Source organism: Colletotrichum chrysophilum (genome assembly GCF_026319265.1).
Source record: "Colletotrichum chrysophilum strain AFK26 chromosome Unknown scaffold_307, whole genome shotgun sequence".
In the NCBI taxonomy this organism is placed as follows: domain Eukaryota; kingdom Fungi; phylum Ascomycota; class Sordariomycetes; order Glomerellales; family Glomerellaceae; genus Colletotrichum; species Colletotrichum chrysophilum.
The window spans coordinates 1-22266 of record NW_026517594.1 but is presented as its reverse complement, the minus strand read 5'-3'; the positions used below and the strand labels follow the sequence as shown (position 1 = coordinate 22266).

Here is a 22266-nt window from a genome sequence, read left to right as displayed (position 1 = left end):
CAAAAACTAGGAGTCGACCATGATTGTGCGTTCGCTTGGCCGTTCCTTCCCCAAACGCTTTCTTTCTCGTTCCTTCCTCGAAGTCTCGATTGTCCACGCGTCGCGTTCGCGCGTCTTCGCCAGTTGCCCTTCGTGATCTTTTCCAACAAACCCCGCACAAATTCGGTTAGATTTTCTTCCAACACTACCATTTCTACCCCACTTACTTCAGAGTTTCCCGCCAGCAACTTCTCCCGCCGCCTTTTTTGGCGCCACCACGTCTAAAGCCCGCTTCCTGTTCGAAGTTCTGTCTGTCTATCGAACTCTCTCCAGCCACGGTGAGTACTCACCATTGCCACGCCTCTGCGAAAGCATTCCCATTCAATACTAACAGCGTTCAGTCGTCCTCTCAAGCGTTCAAGAAGTCGAGCCCGACCATGACTGTTGCTGTCAGCCTCCTCAAGAGCTTCACATCGCGTGACGAGTCCCCAGACCCGCTCTCTCTGCCTGGAGTCACCGAATTCCAGGCGTCCAGAAAGCCCTCCATCACAGACGGGCCCCAAGCCGACGTCTCCGACCCCTCGAACCATGATGACAGCGCCACCGACATGAGCGTGGACTACGACCGGATTTACGCCATATCCGTGTCATCCGATGAGGTAGATCCATCCTGGGCCCCTCGTACAACGCATAAACGCTCCCCAGACCTCCCTAAGCGACCAGTCCGACCGTTCAACAGAAGGCCCTTTGATCCATTCATCCTCATCAAAACCAGGAAGACTCAATTGAACCGAAGGCGAAGAAGCAATAAGTTGCCACTGAAAGGCATCCTCCGCACATCATCTACTATTCCCTCTCCGACAGTTTACTCGCCCCCTGTCCAGCAGAGTGCGTCGGCTCCCAACATCCGCATCGCCCACGAGTGGCAGCTCGCCGGCCCCGTCATCAGTCGATGCGTCAGCGTTGACTTTGAAAAGCTCGATGACGGAACTCGAAACAGTCTGATGCAGGGGCATCTGGAGAACATGGAGAGGGTCGCGAGGTGGATTGACGTCACTGAATATGAGAGAGTCAAAGACTTGCGGGAGAAGCGGGCTCAAGAGGAGTTCCAGGGGGAAAAGCTACTTTGGTTTGATTGAGCAAGCTGGGTTTTCTCTGGATTTTCTGCGGTTTTTCTTGTGTGATCCTTGGGCTGTCCTGGGTCTTGTTGGTTTGTGTGTGTTCTGTGATGATACTTGTGGCTGTTTGGGTTGTAGTTTCTGAGAGAGTTAGCATGTTTTGTTTGTTGGCATTTGGGATCCGATAACAGACGGACCAAATGATGAATCGTGTTCGACTACAATCGCATCTGCATTTTCAGCTTATAACATATTTCATGTGATCAAAAAACGGCAGGGGGGCAAAAGTGTCTCCTGAGGCTCTCATAGAATGGGATGTTTCCCGTGGCAATGAACACATCCATCCCCGCAATCGAAATTCGCTAGGACCTCGATCGTCGCAAAACTCGATGACCCAGAACTGGCGCGTCACGAATCGATTTCATTTCCAGTATTTCCGTCTAGCAAATTTTCCCTTGACCAACCGGTCCAACCCCAACGAGAATAGGCGACCTTGGAAATCCCCTGACGGCCCGAACAGGTCGATCGCCCAGCTAATATGAGTATGTCTATAGCGAAGGCTTGTTGCGGACTCTGATGTATGTCCTAACTATGATCAGGTGGATGTTAGTATTCTTTGACTCGTTATCGCTGGAGATTGCTAAAGGTGCAGATGAGCCTAGGTACACAAGGTGCTTGATTGGAAGGCACTTTCGGTGGCCGGCCGGGCATTGTCTGACATTTATGGGAAGCAGAAAGTGGACGATATGCCCGACTCCAAGGCTACCTCGGGCAACCGTACATTGGACATCATACTGAAACCATGGGTGATTTCACGAGCATTGGCGGTCCGAATCATCGGGACTCATGCTCGAAGTGGTGACTTCAGCCAGGGACCCTGAAGCACGGGCTCTTCCGGAAGAAGTCCATTATCGCCGAAGAGGCTGTCGGTGTGACGACTTATGTTGCTTTTTGGCTCCAGATGTAAGACATGCTGATGATGATGTTGCTGCTTTTGTCGTTGATAGTGAGGAACAGCTATGGAAATGGTTTACTTTGTCTTCCACTTGTCTCATTTCGCTGCCCATCTACCCTACGCACGAAGGTCAAATATTCAGCAGCTGCTACTGTGTTCGCATCCCACGCACGAGAACCCGCCGAGGTATGCGCTGCAATTGCAGTCGCAGCGGCAGTACCTCCCATGGTCGCAGCAGAAGCGGGGTCCTGCATGTGATCTGGGGAACTTCCAGGGGGTGAGTTGCATTGTGAACGACAGCTGCGGCTCCGTTGGCCGGGGTGACCGTAATTCGCAGGGTGCTAAGTGACAAAAGACTGCCATACTCAGTAATAGCTTGCTGAGCGTCGCGACGCTCAAGGATAAGCTCTCTGGGAATTTGGACTGGATGAACTGTGATTGAGGCTAATTTGTTTTTGTTCATGGTCGGGGTTTGCCAGGCCTCACTTCAATCATCTCAATAGTTGCCGTTTATTGTGTAACAAACCTGTTCCACATAACATTTTCCAAAGCTGCAAGCCTTGTCGTCGCTCCGTTATGGACGCCGGCATGGCAACTTTTTCCTTCGCCCGCACAATGACCCGCACAATGAGACAGCCAAATCCTGGTCGCACACACTTGATCGCGTGGCTTTCCATCACTAATGCAACAACTGCGCAGGGGATGCAGATCTGTTTATCAGCTGCTGCTCCGCTAAACTCGCGAGCTGCTGGGTCATGCCAATCGAAGGTTGATCGGCTAGTAGCTCGATAGCAGACCACATCGAGAACTTCGAATTCATATAACGACTTCGCTGACACGTTTTATTTCTGGACTGCTTCCCCCCCGCAAAGCTTCCATTAACGTTAATCTTGGCGACGTTTAGCGGTCAACAGACATGAACCAGCTATGCCCGTCAGGGAGTAAGAGATTGCGTCCATCCGCAAGAAAGGGGACAGGAAAAAGCATATAGCTCTCTAGGATATAGAATCTCGCAGTTGGCACTACCACGTCGAAGATCGCAGGTTGTGCGCCCCTAGAAATCCCGCAATGGAGTCTGCCGCGGTCTCACAAAAAGCCACAAGGGGCGCGAAAGGATGTTGCATGCACGATAGATATTATAAAGCCCCTTGCGGCGACTTACAACTGAATCTTGCGCGAGACTAAGATAAGCGTAGATTCAAGCTTCGACCTTGAACGCTGAGAGAGCTTGACGTCTCAGTGGTGGTGTTTGAAATGACTTACCAACAAGTCCGGTGTACTCATTCCCGGTATGTCCCGAAAATGGCTATGCCTTTGGGCTGTCCCTTCAAGATACCGCAAGCAATAAAGACTGCAGCATTGTCAAGCAATTAACTTCAATCCGCAACAGCATGATACAACTCGGCTTAGTTCCTCTGCTGCGATGACGGCGAAGTGCGCTGAAGATGCTGAATCACTCATGGTCTCATGTCAATGATTCCTGCATCTGTTCTCTTGACTGCGGCCATGGCTTTGATGATTGCTGCAGCCCGCGGCTTGATGTTAGATAGGAATAGCTGGATAAAGTCCTTCTTCGTCTTGGCCGTGGCGTATGACACCTCGTGGGCTGCCAAGATGTTACGCAGCTTCGCGATGGTGAGGGAGGTCGGACTGAAGTTTACCTGCACGTACGAGATATCGTCGCTCTGGACGGGAATGTTTCGGAGCGGGTCATCGAATGTCATCCCGCCCGACGTCTTTGCCGGCTTCGTGTTGCCTTTTTTAATCGATGCTTTCGGCTGTCCTGAAGAGGTCATGGCCAGTCGAACGCCTTCGTCTTTGGGCACGTCGTCGCTTGTGAAACCGTACGCTTTCGCAATTTGCAGGAGGTCTGCCCTACGTGCGCGGGCTGATATACGAATGGAGGAATCTCGCAAGAATTGACGGATTTCGACGAGAGTCATTGCATCAAAGTTGGGAGCCATTATAGCTATGGTCTCTGGAACAATTCGTTCTAATGGAATGTATGCGTGGAATGATCGCGGGAACAAAGATTGGGACGATGTGGTGTATACAGTGAGAGCAGATGTGGAAGGGCTGCTTCACATCTGCAAGTGATGCGGCGCTTCCTGGTCATGGGGGCTTGTTGGTTTTAAGTTGCGCAGTAGGGTCAACTTCCTCAATCGCAGCCAATTCGGCGCCTTTGTAATCAGCTTCAATGCGGGCCTTTTCATCTGTCATGTCTCAGTGCTCAGACCCCTGACGCGCTCATATGCAGTAGCCCGGCGGTGAGCACGTCAGTCAACCTTTGAGAAAGACCAGGGCTGATGACATTGACATGTCACATTCATGGTCAGACTTCTCACACCTTCAAGGAGAAGACCAAAAAAGGCGCCGCAAGGGGGCCCATAGAATGTAGTACAAATCGGAACAAGAGCACGACCATCAATCGGCTTCTCTTCGCCCAAGATTTCCGACAGGAGCGCCGTTTGCCAGTTAGCGAGTTTCCATGTTGGCACGACATGGGAAACTTCTGGGAACGACCCAGAAGGGCAATTAAGAGGGCATGATTCTGGGGAATGTCAAGAACAATCCAAGTCAGCTTCAGGATGTATGAAACGTGGACAGTAGATCTGATGCATCGAGATCCGTCGCGCGGTGGCCTGGAGTGAATGGGAATGTCGACGCCAAGCTGAGTTTGATTGCTTCACAGACAAGAAAGAATCCCTTATGTGAATCACTAGGACTTGCATCATTGCGCCACGCGCGATTGGCGGTTTATTACCAAGACCTACTACGATTTGATCGCGCTGGCGTTCTGAACATATGCCCTTCAAAACCGCTGCTCTGGGATATTGCCAATGCAGGACACTCTGCAACAAGGCCTGATTATGTGGAATAAAGCGGGGGTTTCGAGTTCCACAGTGCAACAAACGGAGCCAACGACGGTTGCCCCATTTTTCATCCTCTCGTGCGGTTCGGCTTGCTCATTATAGCTTCGCATGGTGCGATGCTACAGTTTCACACAACATCTGGATCAGCGACGTGTGTGCCTCTACTCACAGCCACGTCATGGCCTTTGAACCAGCTACTGTTCAATCGAGCTGCCCGAATGGATAGGGGATATGGAACCTTCAGCAAAGTCATCAAAATATCCACTCTATACCAAATCCCTCGTCGACGATGTATATAAGCGATATGTCCACAGCTACGAAGCCGCCAATGTCTTGCATACTGGAAACTCCGATTTGCGTTGTTTTATTTCTCGAAGGTAAGCTTCCAAGCATTTTGAGGTTTCAGCAGACAGAAATCCCATTTGTCGACCCGAATCTTAGCTGAGCAACCCAACAAACCAGCGCATGCTGTCCTCCATCGGTATTCGTTGCCATCTTCTGGCTGTTGCCAGCAGCCTCACGACAATCGAGACCGTAGCCAACTAATAAGTCACGTTTTGGATCTCTACAAAACTAGCTCAGAGAGCAAGCACTCAGCCACTTATGAGGGCGTCACGGATCTGCTCGAGTCCGCAGAAGACACGGCCGCGAGCGTGGCGATGACAGGGTACGAGCAGCTTGCTCCGACTCAGGCGCTGTGAACGCCAAAACATGTTTGCTGTCTCGGCGTTGATGTGACGATCTGGCTGCTCTGGTTGTGAAGCAGGACAAGGGGCTCCAGTTTCGGCTTACTTCTGAGAACGGGGACAACCTGGCCAGCCCCAGACATCTGCATCAACGAGACGAATGGATAAGAGTAGACTCGAAACTTGACGGCCACCCGGAGTTCAAACCCCTGATGCGCAGCTCCCTGCTTTCTTCTTCGGCCTCAGTAGCATATTTGGCTTGATTTGGCGCCCAGGAAAACGCTGGCTGACGTGAAAGAGAGCTTGTCATCTCGTTCTAGAGTTCAAGAACGGAAGCCGGTGAGATTGACCTATTTCTGCTTAATTCTGGCGACACAGAGTTAAACACGACCCTCGCAAGGGAGAATCCTTGAGACATCTTCCTACAAACCGAATGCAACCTTACTGTGAAGTTGCTCGGCCTATTGGCGAAGTTCGTATCGAATATTAACTGCGTATCGATAGCTTCTTTGGCCTGATCGAGCGTCGAAATCGAAGATTATTCTTGGTGGACTTGTTCACATTTTTGGGGATAGACATACAGCCCTAATAGAGACGGAAGAGTGGGTGAGCTAATCGCTTCGGATCTAAAGGGTTGTCATCATCATCATAGCTCTGGAACCGAGCGGAATCCCATGGCAGTCAATCATAAGGCATTGAAGTACAATTTCAGCATGTGTGATGAACTTGCACGAAAGTCTGATCCTTCTACAACAGCAGGGTCACTCTGCAAGCGCTTCCAGCTCGTTTCAGTCCGAGGGTCGGGACATTTCTGGCCTTCCGGCCCCCTGAAAGTCCTGCATATTGTGCTGAATAATGACTTCGCATTGTGGGGTTTTGTAAGTGCAATCACCAGTGACTGTCGTTAACAGCAACTCAAAGTCCTATGTCTTCGTGTGCGGCAAACGCAGAGGACACTCACGCAATGAGCGAACAGGACGGGGTGGTAGTGATGATTTGATGCATCAATGGGGGCGATGACGGTGCATGCAAAGGGGTGGTGTTGTTCAGTTAAAAGCATAACCGTTATCTCCCCACCTGGTAGCAAACTGTGCCTGGACGTCATGCAGGGAGCATTTGACAACCTGACGATGCACAGCTCCCCCGAGAAGCCCTTTGCGACCTCTTCCTCCTCTAATTCGAACGTTGGATCGTTGAAGTCACTAATATCCTCGACACTTGCTAGGTCTGCTGAGGTGTTCCTGACGAAAAGCCACAAGATTGTCACCTCACGTCCGGCCGAGCCACTCGTCCTGTTAACTCTGGTCAAATCTAGAGTCACTCACCTGAAAGAGTTCCCTCAGATGCCTATCTATACGACCAGCCTTTGATTCTGAATTCCTCCAAACATGCCTAGTCACCAACATCGTCAGGCCGGACGCCGCTGCGGATCCAAAAGCGAAAGCACACGTCGTCTGATATTGGCAGTACCTGCTGAACAGCTGCGACGAAGATGCGGAGAAAGAGGGATAAAATGGACCCAGTGGCGCAAGAGCCGAAAATTCTAGCTGGCGTGGGGGTGGTGGTAGAGGAGGTACACGAGGCGTGGTAGCCAGCCAGGCGAGATAGAGCCTAGGTTTTGAGCTTGTGATAACATAAGATGACCGCTTGAACAGCTTTGCTGCATACGTCAGATTCAAAGCCGGTTGGGCCATCGAGACTTTCATCTGCATCTGGATTGCGAAGATCGACAACGATGACCTATCACCTGCTCATTCGCCCTCTTGTCTTTCATTCCAGGTTGCCGCCCGGGGCCGAGACAGCCTTTTTCTTTTCCCTGAACCCCGTTAAGCGTGCGCTCAATGTGGATTCGGGCATGACGCCGGGGCCTTGGGCTGGGTGTGCACCAGTGATTCCATGAGGCTCCTAGCGAGTGACGTCGGGTTCTGGCATTTTTCCGCTAGAACACTACGTCACCAGAACATTCGACATGGCACATGCAGCCAGTTGTTGTCCTCGGGTTTGTTCCCTCCTCTACCCATGTCTTCCCTGGGCACTCTCCATCTCCCCGGTTGTGTAGAAATGCCTGTCGGGTGAAGCGATGAAGTATCAGTCATGTCTGCTTCCCGTCCTGGTGTTTTCCGCCTGGGCATTCTGCCCTCCTCATGGCGCCTGTGCAGAACAAGTCTCTATTGACCTGCAAGCCCACGACAGCTAATAAACCGGATTTTTGTCCGTCTTGGGCACTGCACATGGATATGATCAGATCCATGTCGGCAATGGCACAGCAAGACTGGCGGTCGGCAGTGTCCTGAATGTTCACAAGATGCACATCATTCGCTAGCTTTGTAGTACTTGATAGAGTTTATTCACTCGAGCGTTGGGAAGTCTACCTCTCGTGTCGTAGTCCGCCCTGTGGTTCCTGCACGTTAAGGACCGCGTATCGCACCTGGCCTCCACTATCACTAACTACTGGAGTAGCTCGCGTTTCCGTGCGCTGATTCGTGCAGAATGTCTTGCGGATATCATCGCAGCAAATGAAACTGATCTCTTTCTTTCTCTGACTCCTCCTCTATTGCAATAAGGATATCAAGCATTTCAGAGGTCGACGGAGATTCGTCTACCGGATGGTCATCTTGTATTTGGCGGGGGTTTCGAAGGGATCGCCGCTAGCAACAGAGGCCAGGTCATGTCCCTTGTCGCGGTTGTCGGCTCGGTCACCCTTATGGTTCGTGGTTTGGATGGTCTTGTCCTTTGGGGTTTGTGCGCCGGCATTTCCATTGATGCTCCTTTCGGAATGGGCAGCACGCCATGCAGACAGGCGAGGAATTCGAGTACAGACGCGACCTTTCAAAGGAGTGGAAAGCCTGGGGAGGAAGATAATTGAGAGATTAGCAAGGTGGACATGATGGACTTCCCAGAGCGGCAGGAACGGGAGAGCTAAGGAGCGCTCACCTGGATCTGGTTGTTGCACCCTTGGCAGCAGTGGGAAACAAAGCTTCAGTTAAAGCACGCTTGAAGGGCGAGTCAGATGGCTTCTAGCCAATCGACTTGGTAGTGCCACTAGAAGACATGTTGGTAGTGCCAGCGGTGTTGGCGTTGTTGGTGGCATGGGTGTCGCGGTTATTGGTGGATGCGAGAGTGCGGGCGGGAGGTTTGTTTTCGCTGGCGCGGGTGGAGCTGGACATTGTGACGGCTCCGTTGTCGAATGGGTCAAAGGAGGGAAATGGGGCTGTTCGCGGCAGTTGGGGTTGATTTGTAGACGAATTAAAGGCGGAAGAAGAATGGGTGGGAGTGTGTGTGAAGTTGGGAATAGTTGAGAGTCGGGTATGTGTTGGCAAAACGTCGGATAGGGTAGGGCGGATATCAATGCGACGATTTGCCCCTGCGAACTGTCACTTTTGATGTCTCCCAGTGCCCAAGGTGGGGCCGGCTACCGTACCTTCCTCGAGTGTTGCAGATCAGGTAGTATGCGCTGCAGGCAGGGGCACATCGTCATAGATAAGGCGCGTCCGAAGAAGCAGGGCAGGTGCAAGCAATGGGAGGCAGGCACGTGTGAGCGCGGTCCAGACGTTGGCAGGTGCGACTCCAGGTTCCTGCACAGGTCGCTAGGAAAAGTCCTGGCGATCCACGCTGTGTCCCCGGCCACCAAGGCGTGCAAGTGAAGGGGTCGGGGGGCTTTTACGCAATACAAGTCGGTGAAACTTCAGACTTGAAGAGCTCCCACTGCAGTAGAAGGTTTTGAACGGCGGCAAATAGTTGCAGACTGAAAGGTGCAGCATCGGTCTAGTGCTCAAAGTATAACGGTGGCGATGGTTCCTGGCCATGTGCTACCAAATCGCAAGTCAGCCTGCCGTTGATTAGGGTGCGATGCTGCAGGCTAACCGGAGGGGGTTGAAGAAGGGACAACCCAGGCGGGCGATAAGAGAATGTAGATAAGCGAGCCACTGATGAGATATCTACCATGTGACGTCTCTTCCATGCCCCTCTCCCCCCACTCCCCCCACCCCCAGCAGAGCCACAGGACGACGGGAGACGACGTCTTGCTCAAGCCCCACGAACGAGATCCCAAATCTCGTCGTCTCGTCACCGAACGAGACAGGACAGCGACATCTCCAAAAGATTGCAATAAGGCACGCCCTGCCATATGCCATTTTCCAACCACACTACACCTGTCGCAGTCGCGATCGCAACCTTGCTGTCTATCTTGATATCGCGAGACGACGGAGGACGGCGTTGCAAGGTTAAAAAGGAAACGGGGAGAAAAGAATTCCACATCACCAGGCACAAGATGCCTGCTTAGCGAGAGCGCTTTGTCGCAGTGCATGACTTCACAAGCACTTTTTGTGTTGACCCTCAATCTCACCATCTCCTGCTGGCCCCGACAACCAGCCCAGCACCATTCTACCGGCAAACTGCACATTGTCATCGATCACAGCCTGTGTGGCGAATACACCGGCCGCGCACTGGTTGGTATCATGCACGCACGATGATGGTTTTGAGCGCTCCGTCCATCTCACGCAGACTACCTTCCACTCTGGGCAATTGACTTGACTTGATGTCGTCTGAAGTTGGCTGCACTAAGGCAGATCTTCTGCCCGAGTGGGAGAGGTGTGACGAATGTATCTAACCAATGGCTCTTGACGGGGTGCTATCGATTTCTTTTTCTTTTTCCAGGTCCACGGGTACCAACTATCAATTTCTCCAGCGACTGACGATTTGCATGTTGGTCTGCAAGGCAGGATAATGGCAATACCATGGACCAACTGAAGGGACAAACCCTCGCGAATGGGGCGATACCAACCGACGGAGACTCTTACGATGGAGGGCATCCCGATTCAAGCGAGAACAACACCAGCGTGGCTGACACCGTGACGGACATTGGAGGAGATTAGTATTGAAATAGAATTCCTCGGAGTCCCAAAGGCGACGGACGAGGATACGGGTGAGGATACAAGCGAGGGTACAGGCGAAGGAACCAGCGTGGGCACGGGCGATGGAGACACTGGCAAAAATGATACTCGTGACGAGTTCCAAATGTGGGAGTACGTCGCATGGAACCTTTGGAACGAGAGTGTAGGCTGGATCCGTCTGTCTTACAGAAAGCAATTCTCGATCGTGTGTGGAACTAGACCGAGGTTGATAACTGTTTTTTTCTCGTTAGCTGAGGCAGAGGCATTGCTTTTAACACGACAATCGAGGTCTCCGTCCTGATGTCTCCACAACCTTCACCCTATTATTTTCACTGACATACCGGGAATTGGCTTCTAGGTGAGACAGCTGGCGAAATTGTGACAAGGTCTAGACTCGACAGCAATCATGGATGCTCCGACCCCAGTAATCTTCGACCTGCCATCTACCATGGCATCCCCCAACCTTTCCTGCAGCGAAGCTCTTCTCCTTAGAGGCAAGCAGAGATCGCGCATTTGACAAGTGAGGATTTTGGGGGCATTAATGAAGTATTGGCAGCATTATTGACAGACACGCTCTGTTCGAAAGGTATTTTCATCCTGCTGTCATACATTAGCCTGCATCACGCATCACAAGGGCGAGGTTTTACTTTCCAAAAGCCCCATGGGAGCAATTTTCGGTCGATAACTCTATTGACACCCAGCTGCTGGTCGCATTATTTTTCAGCGATGCTTCCGTATGCAGCTGATCAGCGGCTACACTCGTCTTGGTCCTTGTCCGACGCGTAAGCTTCTCCTTCACCTGCACGAAGATCATAATAAGGCAGCGCGACAAAAGCGTCCAGCCGGCTACCGTGACGCTTCTAATACAAGATCTTCAGTGACACTGCCCATGTCTTAGACGGATAACTAGGCCCTTGATATCAGAAAGAAAGAAAATCATAAAAAGGAAAAAAAAGCTCCCTTGCTGTAATCAATTCGCTAAATCGTCGACAGGGTGAATAGCGGCACTTCGAATACGAAAAGCTTGTGATTACCCAACCCGCGAAACCGGGTGAACGTCGCACAATATGAAGCGACCATGCCCTCGACTCGCAACCATCTGCCCAAGATATTGCCAGTGCCAAACACCTTCCATATCGCCGTTTGAAACAGGAACCTAACTTCAACCTATTGGGTCGAGGGGGTACAGACGAGTAGAGGGGGCTCCGGAAAATCAACCTCGCTTGTGCCAGGCTCTATCAACCAAACTATGTGCTGACTCCGATAAGCAAGCCTTCCGCATGCTGTACATGTGGGAGGTAATGTTGCTCAAAAGTCAGATGTTGTCCTTAGATTGAGATTTGGAGTTACTTGATTTTCTTGAATAACGTCAATTTGAAGTCACCTTTTATAAGAAAGACGTCTTGGCTAACATATATCGATGCAGAAAGCTGGTTAACGATTGGGATTCTTCGTGCTAACGAGCTCTAACACTGCTATAGCCACGACAAGAAGGAGCAATACCACATGCGCGATGTCAACGCCGATAGCAATCACATGTGGAACTTACTGAATCCAGCAATTCCTCTCCCTTATGCCGTGAAGACAATAGAGGGCTGCCACCCTCAAACTTGCTATAATACCAACGAGTACCACGCCAAACGCCGCCATATCGTCTCTCGTATTTCTCTGAGCGGATCGACTTGATTTCAGCCCCCTTGCATGTTCAATCTCTAACGTAAGGCTGGCCACAGAAGCAGCCGTTCTTCAACATTCTTTTCCGCCTGAACTACTCGAAGAAAGCCTTATATTTCCCTGGGCGTCACGCGAAAACTGAACTGTCGGCATGGCAACTCAAGGTTGCGCGCAACATGAACTTCAAGATTGGTTGTTGAGAACCAGATCCTCCTCTCCTCATGTTAGTGTCTGTCCTCTGGTAAAGGCAGATGTGTACGGTCTCAGTACGATACATAACCGACCCGGTGATAGTCATTTTTCTCCATCCACCCCGATCATTCCAATCTGTCGCAGCACGATGTAGTACGCTTTCCAACTGTGGGGCGACCCAGGCAGACTGCGCTTTGCGAGCAAGGGGCGCACATGAGCGATGGTGATAGTTCCTTCGGCGATATCAAAGTGCATAAAATAGATTCGGGATGCTTGCTTCCAGCCTGTACAGACCAAGCCCCAAATACCCCTCGATTTTCAGGTTGAAGAGTCACCCATGAAATCCCTGTGTTGGCTCAAAACTCCCAGGCTCAAAGTCGTTTCGGCTTCTCGGGAGTAAATAAGTGGGAGATCGTCGGGAAGCTTTTGTATTTGGACCTCGCTCTTTGTTGAACCGACGTAAGGAGTTACGTTACTTACCTAATAACCTCACATTTTCCATTGAGACGCAATATGGAGATCTAAAGGCTACTAATCAACATGCAAACCTTTGCCCTTCTGGCCTAGGGTTAGCATGGATCCCGTGTATTCCGTTCGTGGCTGACGAGCGGACCCTACCACTTGCGGCAAAGGAAGCTTGGCAGCTCCCGTCCTGCGTGGCCTTCTCTTCAGGTACTAGCGTCAGTTCTGTATGCCGCAAGGGGTGAAAGAGTCCTGAGAGAAAGTTTGCCATCAAGAATGAATCTTATCTTGACAAAGATGGCGTACGACAAGATACTTACTCTCAAAGTAGCTAAGGGATCCAAAAAAGCTCGCAGAGGCGACCCTGAGATGTGCAACGGGAGTGATGGCGGAATTGAACAAGTTTGGGCGATGGCGATGATGGCAAAAACAGTGGTGACGGTAACGAAGGCCTCGCTTATCTCACACTGTGGCCATTTACACAACACCCTCTAAATCGTCGGAGCGGGCCTGGGGTAGCCTCTCTAGGTACGGCGTCTATATTCCCCTTCACAAGCCTTCTTCAACCTCTGCCTCGATTCTCTCTCTTTGTATATCAAAGGAAAACGGAAGTGGCCATATCAACCCGCCCACACATCGAAATGACTCGCTTCAAGACATCAAGTAGGTGTTAGACGTCGCAGTTTTATATAAGGCCTCACCTCGAAATACGCTGCTGCTCCGTTTGAATATACAAGTGTTAGACTCCGTAGATACATATAATTTTGCGGTCAAAAACTCTGATTGCCAGGACAGCCCATCTTTAGCTTTTGAAGAGGGGTCTTCTTCATCTTCAGAGACGTTGTGGCAGCATCCTGCCTCAGGATACGACGACAAGGGCCAATGACAAGATGGCAAACGAAGCCATGGGTACATCTGGGAAAATCGCTTCTTCCTCGTCATGTGGCATGGGCGATGCAGTCTTCTCCCAACGGCTGAACTTTACAAACGAGCCGGTATGCTCTGTTTCGTCAATCGGGGCGTAGGCCGCCTCCCGCGCTCCAATGAGTCCCCTTGCCTCGCGAGAGGCCAACGACCCTCGCAGCCCCAGTAACTGCGTCGGGGGCGTGGAGTCCATACATATGCTAATTGACGTCGCTGTCATGTCTGTTATATGAAATGCCACAACGATTCTTCGTCTTGGCTTGGGCTGGAGATCAAATTGTTCTGCCTAGCCGGCAACACCCTGGAAAAGGTTGTTGGGTTGTGAATCGCATCCTGTCTGCCCACCTCGATGCCATGAAGCGTTCACAGTAGGCGGCTTTCATGGACCAGCAGACGGGGTTAATCCGACCAAAGCCTACGAGATCCCGGACTCCAATGTAAGATTTCCTCATTCGCGCAAAGACCACCAAGGTCTGCAATAATAACAGGCATCTCGGCATCGCGGTTTGCCCATCAAGTAATGTTCAAACCGCCGGCTTGTCTCGCTGCCTTCGCTACATTCATGAACTTGGCCCTGAATTCTCAGGTACAGGGGTCCCCTTTATATCCCATTGCCCCGTTATTGAGTGTCGAGAGATTGAGACGCGCCGTAGTTTAGGTATAATATTTAAGGAGCGACAACGCTGCCAGAGACTTCTCGGGAAGACAAGGTATGCGGCTATGGAGGAACAGATGCGCCAAAGCTTCCATCACGAATAGATCATTGGCATCCACATGCTGCCAAAGTCGACGCCGGCGGACGCTCACGGATCTGCTGGTATATGTGCCACAACTGCCAGTTGAGCATACCTGAATTGTCGCACCAGCTTTCTCAACCCTCCAGCCCCCTCAATATCCGACTCCCCTTTTATGGTCTCGGTAAACGATTTTTGGATCTCACGAGTGTTGATGTTGATGCTGACGTCCGTCATGGGAAGGTTTGTGCACCGCAGATTGCACCCAGGTCTCACCCAAAGTACAGGAAACCAGCTCAGTGGCTTTTGCCTACGTGCGCAAGCTGTAACCCAGGCGTTCTTGGTAGCGGCCAATATGCCTGGATCGTGAGTTTGGTCATGGAACTCGAGTATAGATGGTGAAGCTACGCCAAATATCGGTTCGGGGCCCGTTTCCTCAACCTCCCCAGTATCTAGCCATGTCGGTGGAGCTGTGTGCAACACAATAATGGCGCCATATCGCCGCAGGTCCAGCCGAGAAGGGTTGATGCAGGCTGGGTCATGCTCGGTTGTGTCGTGAGGGAGTGCTGGGGCGACCAAGACCCATCTCTGAACGAAAAGAAGCTGGTCATTGTATTCGGTGGGTGGTACGGCGGCCCACACTCAAGCAGTTGAAGGTGGTCCTAGTTGTACCTGTGCAGCTGATTTCCCTTTGTGGTTTCGGACCAGGCTTTCCAATCCTGAATCCCGACCTTCACCAAAGATGCCAGCGCCCCGTTGATTCTTTCCCTCCCAAGATCCAACCTCCCCACGAGGTCCGAAACGGCTAGATATGAGGTCCAAGCCATGATCTTTGCATGTTCAACCACTGACTTGACCTTCGTAGCCAGAGGTGTCGCCGAAGGGTCGCCAAGGCATGCAAGACAACGTATGCCAAGCCGCCATTTCGTTCCACCCTCCCGATACCTCTCAGCACGACTGACGAGCTGCCTTGCACAGCTTGGCTTGGATAGTCTGCCGACTTAAATTTTGGAGGAGGTCATCCTTTTGATACGTTCATTTTCTCTTTGGGTTCAATAGAACCTACATCATCGGCGAAATTTTGCTCAGCTTCCATCACACTGATGTCTTCGAGCAGATTCGTGAGGGAACTTCGGCTTTCGCAGTTGAATCGGGGGCAGACACCACCAAGGCCAACAGCCAAGACACAGAAGACACCTATGAGCCTGAGGCTTGGCCTAAGTCGGAAGCAACTGATTTATTTACCATAGCGAGCAATGCACACCACACTTGACAGGCAGGCTGGAACGCCCATTTCCATCAGTGATTATCCCCTCCTCCCCTCCCCGTTAACCACGAGGCTTCTTTTCGCCCATGCAGGAAATACCAGAGACAAATTAAGGCAGCCAGGTCAGCTCGAGCCGCACCAAAAGCCGAGACCCAGAGCAACATTAACATGTACCGAATAACATGGAAAATGGGGATTGACTTGGCCCGGCCTAGGCGGCCAAGCTTCTGCCAGAGTGAAATCTTGACCTGCGCAGCATCAATCGTGGCCAAAAACATGGACTGGACTTGCCGAGGTAAGCCGAGCGGAAGTCTACTTTAAGCCTGACGCCTCCACTGCATGATCTGCCTGATTTAGTATGCCCCACTGCTGTGATTTGCTGGCAATTTTGCGATTTCCGACCCACTCGCGCTTCAGCTCCGTCTTACTGTAGTTTGACAAGGTCTGCGCTAGCTCCGCTGGCCCTCTAGCTATGGGCTTCCAACACAGATGCTCCAAATCCCTCTCTGCTTCCCTGCGGCCACCTTCATTATTACCCTGCCATTTTGATGCGAAGTTGGTCGCGTCTGCTAGCACATCGATTGTGATCGCGTCACTGCGGCTTTTCGCACTTACTTTCTCTTCGCTCAGTCGATCGTATTCCGACTCTGTGAGGGAGGTATGCTAGCGAGGGAGGCCCTACATGATGGCTGAAAGGTGGGTAGGCTACATACCACATACGACCATACCCATTGGAAAACTCGGGATCCCGTCCGCTCTCCCATAGGTAAGCCAACGAGGGCCGGATTAGTAGTTGAGTCGGTGACGATCAGCGAATACCTGGTGTTGTATGTTTTTGGATTTTTAGTTCCCACCGCGTAAGTTTACCTAAGTTTCTTTTTTTGTAATTGCTTGATTTTTAATAATACCTTAGCAGCGCTCTACCTATGACTCATTACGGCTACGAAATACTCACAGCCTGCGCTTGAGCTGCTGGGCAATGAACGACTTGGCCTGTGGCACCCACAGCGCGTTGAAGAACTCAGCAACGGCGGATATACTCCTGAACACGGCCTCGCCAAGCTGCACGGATCAGAGACCGCCCTTGCGGTTCGCTCTCCGTAGTAATACCGGAGCTCCGAGACGTGGAGGAGCACGGGCCTGCCGGCCTTGCCGGCCCGGGGCCACTGGCTGATGTGGATTGCCGCCCCACCTGTCCCGGACGACCGGAGGTTCAGCAGCGCCGGGTCGATGTGCGGCCACGCCCCGTTGCGAAGGCTGTCGGTTGTATCGAGAGGCCGTAGAACCATTTTTGGAAGATGGAGCTCGTTTCTCGTGAATATATACCCTCCGAGTCGGTCCATCACGGCCACGGCCTCCGAATGCGCGAGATTGAGTCATCCCTCCCCTCCCTGGGTGAAGCTGCGCTCCATCTCGCCCAGCGCCAGCTCGAATATGCGCGAGTACGCGCATTTGATCTTTGGAAGAACTTTTGTAGACATCAAGTGGAAGATGTAGAGATTTAAGAGCAAGACAATTCCTCACATTGTAAATATCAATAGTACGTCGACACTTTGATACAGTACCCCAACCGGTACATTACGTTTCTGCCCGTATTCGAAGCATAGCCCCGAATCCATTGTATTTGTAGATGGATTCCACGCCAGTTCCAATGATATTCTGCTGACCACCGATAATGATGCTGCGGGGTATTAAGGCAATGGCCGCCTTGTCGACAGGCCCAGCGAATAGTTTGCCAGTAGTGGGGCAATGCCCTGCCGTGCACCTCGTCTGTCTCGAGTCGCCTACGGCGTCAGAATCGTTACTTCATGGCAATTCGGTCGACGTCCACTAGCAACGACGTTGTTAATTCACTCCTCTTATATTTAGATACTTCCTCAACAGACTCCGATCTTTATCACTTCTGTCTCCAATGGCATACCGCGATTCTCTCGACTCGGACCACCTCCGACTACTCCGACCAGTCTCATTATCTCACGGCAACCTTCACTTTTCAGTCATCACTGTGCGTCGCGCAGCGGTAAACTACTATAAGTACACAGCCGTATCATACACCTGGGGGGACGGCAGCCCTTCCGAGATAATCTTCCTAGATGGTCAACCCTTCCCAGTCAGACCAAATCTATGGTCTTGTCTGTATTACTTGGGCCTTGCTTCACGGCATGCCGAGTGGGAGTACCTCTGGGTTGACGCGATTTGCGTCAACCAAGACAACGATGCACAGCGTAACTCACAAGTCCGCTGCATGGATCAGACATACAGGAGTGCTACCTGCGTCTCTATTTGGCTCGGTTTGATACCTCTACCAGAGGGACTACCCCGAAATACTCTCGCTTCTATCAAGACGCTAGAAAGCAATGGATTCGACTGGCAAGAATCCATGCTCGAGCTCGCGAGTCGCCCGTACTGGACTCGCTTCTGGGTTATTCAGGAATGCCTGCTCGGTTTAGAAGTCGAGCTCTATTGCAGCGATAACCGAATAAGATGGGTCGACTTCCAGCATATCCTATGCACAGAGACAGATGTTCACGAGTTTCCCCAATCGGACAACCTCGATCCTGGAGGGAGTAAGGCAGGGTCATATCCTGCCTTGCCACTCGTTATGAGCCGTACGATTGATCGGTATCCGGAACTAATGCAACCGCTATACGACCTCCTTGTCGCCCACCACCGTGCCAAATGCAAGGAAATCAGAGATAGGGTTTTCGCCTTGCTCGGACTTGTGAAGCCCGAGGAGCGACGTATGCTTGAACGATTCTTTCCCGATTAAGCCATGGCTGAAGAACACGTACTCATCATAACACTCGCGCACCTAACGCAATATACCTTCGAGCTAGCCTACAGGGACCGCCAGCTGATAACGCCTGATTCTGAAGAAACTTTCCTTGGACTTGGGGTTAAGTCGAAGACACGGAGGAGGGCCTTAATACGTCGGGCGAAATGGCTAGATTATTGTGATTGGGATGCACAATTGCCGCAACTACTCGCCCTCCAAGACCAAGAAGAGCAAGACTTGGGCAGTGCGTACTCGGAGGAGGCTGAAGAAGAAACTGAAGTACTTGAACGTGCCAGCTTAAGGCCAGGCGGTGCACAAGTTCTGATTTTTTTGTTTTTCGCTCTAGCTGTTCGGGTGGTCTGGTTGTGCTTCGCCTCTAACAAGCGGATGGCTTTTAAACTTATTGTGTATAGGTAACTTTGGCACCAACCTTGAAAACTGTGTTAGGCGATAGTGTGGTGGCCGGCAATCAGGGCATATTGGTTTGATAAGATGTTCGATCATATCAGGTTCTTGAATTTCAACGCCTACGTTCTTCATTCCATAGTCCCTTCTCAGTTGTCGCTTCGTAACGCCAACGTCGACTCCATTCCTCACGTCCGTTAGGTCGACCTCGTGGCTGTGGGGGTCCATCAAGACCGATCACCAGTTCATGAGAGTTTCGTTCTCGCCAACGTGATACTTCTGCACCCGCTCCACATGCCCTAGACGTCGTGGACTGGCGTAATATGGTCTGATCTTTTGTATCCTTGACTGGGCTTGCTGTTGGGCTTGAAGCTGCTGATTAATCGTCACAGGGTCTTTGAACAGTTTTGCAATCTCAAGGTCGTCAATTCTCTTCGCCGTTGAAGATTCAAGGTCTTTCAGGGTTCTCTCTGTTGTCTGCATTGTCTGTTGCCCTGGTTGGATAACAAGTTTGATGGCTGTTTGTGGACGCGTGCCAGTATTTGGAACCCAGTAGTCTTGCTCGTCGGATCCGAAGAGGACGTGACGACAGGTCATCAGACAGGTGACAAATTGATCTTGTCCCCTGGGTCTGACACGGAGGTAGAGACATTTTGTCCCTTCTTTGAGCGCTTTGTGAACAGTGGCGATAGCGTTGCCAAGCCCATCGCTGATCGAGTAGCCAAAGTCCTGAACCTCAGTAGGCCACGTTTCGTCCAGACTATACAGGTGAATGATTTGATTTGCCGAAAGCCCGTTTTCTTGAGCCGTAGTCGCTTCCGCGGATACGGAGACTGACGCAGAAGGCGTTGAAGACTCCTCGGGGTTGGTTGATAGCAGTCTTGTCAGGCTGGATTCTTTCATCTCGACATGAACATCGCTGATCCCCAAGCTTTCCAACACAGCCTTGCATTCAAAGGCAGCATCGTATGCTAATTCCCAACTTATATCGGCGTAAAGGGGGTCCATGGAAATCGACATGACAACAGGAAGGTCATCTGCATCCTCAAAACCAAGCCTGATAATATCAATGGCGTTCCATTTTCTAATATGTTTATCCAGCACATTCGAAATGGTCTGACTCAGTGGATACAGGCCCTCCGGGTCATTCCAGGGTGCAAGAATCGGATGCGCGCCTACTGTCCTCAAAATTTTGCGTCTTATGCCCCAACCGTTGGAAAGCTATTCAGGGGTCCATATATCGGAGCTTGTTCGTGCTATCAACCGTGGGCTGGAAGGCCGTAGTAATATTGGTTCGCTTCGTCAACCGAGGGAGGACGAGGTCGGTCCATATCTGCCTAAGATAAGGATCGCTGGTGTTGTGCTGCGGAACGAGGACGTTGCGAGGAGAAATTTGCTGTCTGTTGCTTAAGATCTGCTGCCGATAGGCTTTTTACATGACGTCTCCATCGGACCTTGCTGGCTGGGTCGAGTGTGGTGATGGCCTTGTGGGTGTGGCGTCCATGCTGGACCTTGTTGGCCGCGTCCACAATGGTGACGGGCGGGTGGAAGGACTTTGGCATTATGGGGTGGAAGGTGTGATTCCTGGTTGCTGAAAGGACGGCATTAAGGATCTTGGTTTAGTTGTGGATGATTGCGATGATGCTGGTCTTAGAGCCGAAGTGAGATGTGAAAGGTTGAAGAAGATAAATGGAGGGGATTGTGCAGGAATACTGGGCAGCCATTTCTCAGAGAAGGTGGTTTGACGTCATGACGTCACACGAGAGCATGGCAGCCATCAAGGTAGAAACTGCTGATATGGCGGGCAAGTAGAGCCCGGCCTCATGGGAGGCAGCTACTGTAGTCGGTAGATGAGGCAGCTGCAATCAGAGGTTCAATAAAGGCAGGTATAATCAGAAGCCACGAGGCATGAGGCGTACACCGGCTCGGCGCCATTTGACTCTGCCCTCCAGGACGACGACGACGATATGGACGCCTCGACCAACACAGACAACCCATCCCTGTCTTGCTTCCATTTACATACCAACAGCCTCTCACTGATTTTCTCTTCAACGGCACCGCCAAAGCCATCTCGGTGGCTGACTGAAAAACCTTTCTCTTGCATCAACCCTTCTGGCACACTCTTCAGGTCGCCTTATAAATAATTGGACCTCTTTCCAGAAATCCAGAGAATTCTCCTTCATTCTTTCCGACACAATCTAATCTGAATAGATATTTTCACCCCCAACTTTTGCACTCCCATTATAACAACCCGGAACTACCTAGACTAGCGACCCGAGATGAGCAACCGCCAAACCAAGCTTGCTGAAGCCTCCTCTATAATAGGCTACAGTTTCCACCAATCTGATTGGCTCTGGGAGGCCCTGCAGGCTGCAGGCTCAGGGGTTCCAACAGTTGGGTCTCGGGCCGTTCAGGAGGGGAATAAACCATTGGCCGGGCTCGGCGATAGGATCCTCGCAATGGCCATCGTTGACATCGCCGTTGATCAGAACATCAGTATCGGTAGGTTTCAGTACCTTCCCGATTGACTTTTTGCAACACTGAGTTGAAAAGTTTGCTGAGCCTCAAGCTAACTGGTGATGTAGGTAAAACAAACGCCCGGATCCAAATGCATGCCAGCAACGCACGACTGGCATTTCTCTGCGATGACATTGGCCTGACAGGATGCATCGAGCGCAACGTATCCCAGCAGGGAATGGTGCCTCAGAGTATCAAATCGACTACTGTAGAGGCTGTCCTCGGCGCCGCCTTTAAGGATGGCGGCATGGAGGCCGCACACCAGGTGATGCAACACCTTAGGCTTATCTAAGGGGACGCGGTTAGCTCATATCGACCTGTTCATATACGTAATCATTTTCCCTTGACAAAAACACATATGCTTCTAAATGGGTTTTATCGGGATCGCATGTTTAGTTAACTAAAAGATTATAGCGTTTTCAATTCCCAACCAGAGGGGCTCCCTGAATTTCTGCCAGGGGAAATAGAATGCCTCATATGAGCGTTCCCTGCCGCTACAACGTCCTTTCTCTCTCTGTCTCGCCGACTATTGGAGGAATATTAAGGCGACCTGAGGCTTTGTCTGAGTATTGACGTCTGTTGGATCGGAGGCTGCGAGATACGCGTGGGTGTTGTAGGGAATCTCCATATGGGACATCGATGTCCTTTGGCAAGGAGTTTGGGAGATCCTGTGTGTCACGGTCTATGGACCGGTGTTCGGCCTTCGGCAAGACCCTCAGCCACGACTCATTGGACCCACCAAATCCAATGGCGTATTTGCTAGAAGGTTCCAGGAATATCGACAAGGTCAATGGCAAGGTTATAAGAATGCC

At 51.3% G+C, this 22266-nt stretch overlaps 3 protein-coding genes across 3 annotated transcripts; 2 read left to right on the top strand and 1 right to left on the bottom strand.

The window, feature by feature from the left end:
• Window positions 1-416: 416 nt before the first annotated feature.
• COL26b_014200 (uncharacterized protein) lies at window positions 417-1118 on the top strand (the record flags this gene model as incomplete). Its single annotated transcript, XM_053186777.1, has 1 exon — window positions 417-1118. The coding sequence occupies one exon, from the start codon at window positions 417-419 to the stop codon at window positions 1116-1118; it is 702 nt and encodes a 233-aa protein (XP_053029279.1).
• A 2391-nt stretch (window positions 1119-3509) lies between these two features.
• On the bottom strand, window positions 3510-4016 carry COL26b_014199 (uncharacterized protein; the record flags this gene model as incomplete). The annotated part of the gene is made up of 1 exon (XM_053186776.1): window positions 3510-4016. One exon carries the CDS (start codon window positions 4014-4016, stop codon window positions 3510-3512), a length of 507 nt encoding a protein of 168 aa, XP_053029278.1.
• A 17380-nt stretch (window positions 4017-21396) lies between these two features.
• On the top strand, window positions 21397-21746 carry COL26b_014198 (uncharacterized protein; the record flags this gene model as incomplete). The annotated part of the gene is made up of 2 exons (XM_053186775.1): window positions 21397-21439; window positions 21601-21746. The coding sequence occupies 2 exons, from the start codon at window positions 21397-21399 to the stop codon at window positions 21744-21746; spliced, it is 189 nt and encodes a 62-aa protein (XP_053029277.1).
• Window positions 21747-22266: the final 520 nt, after the last annotated feature.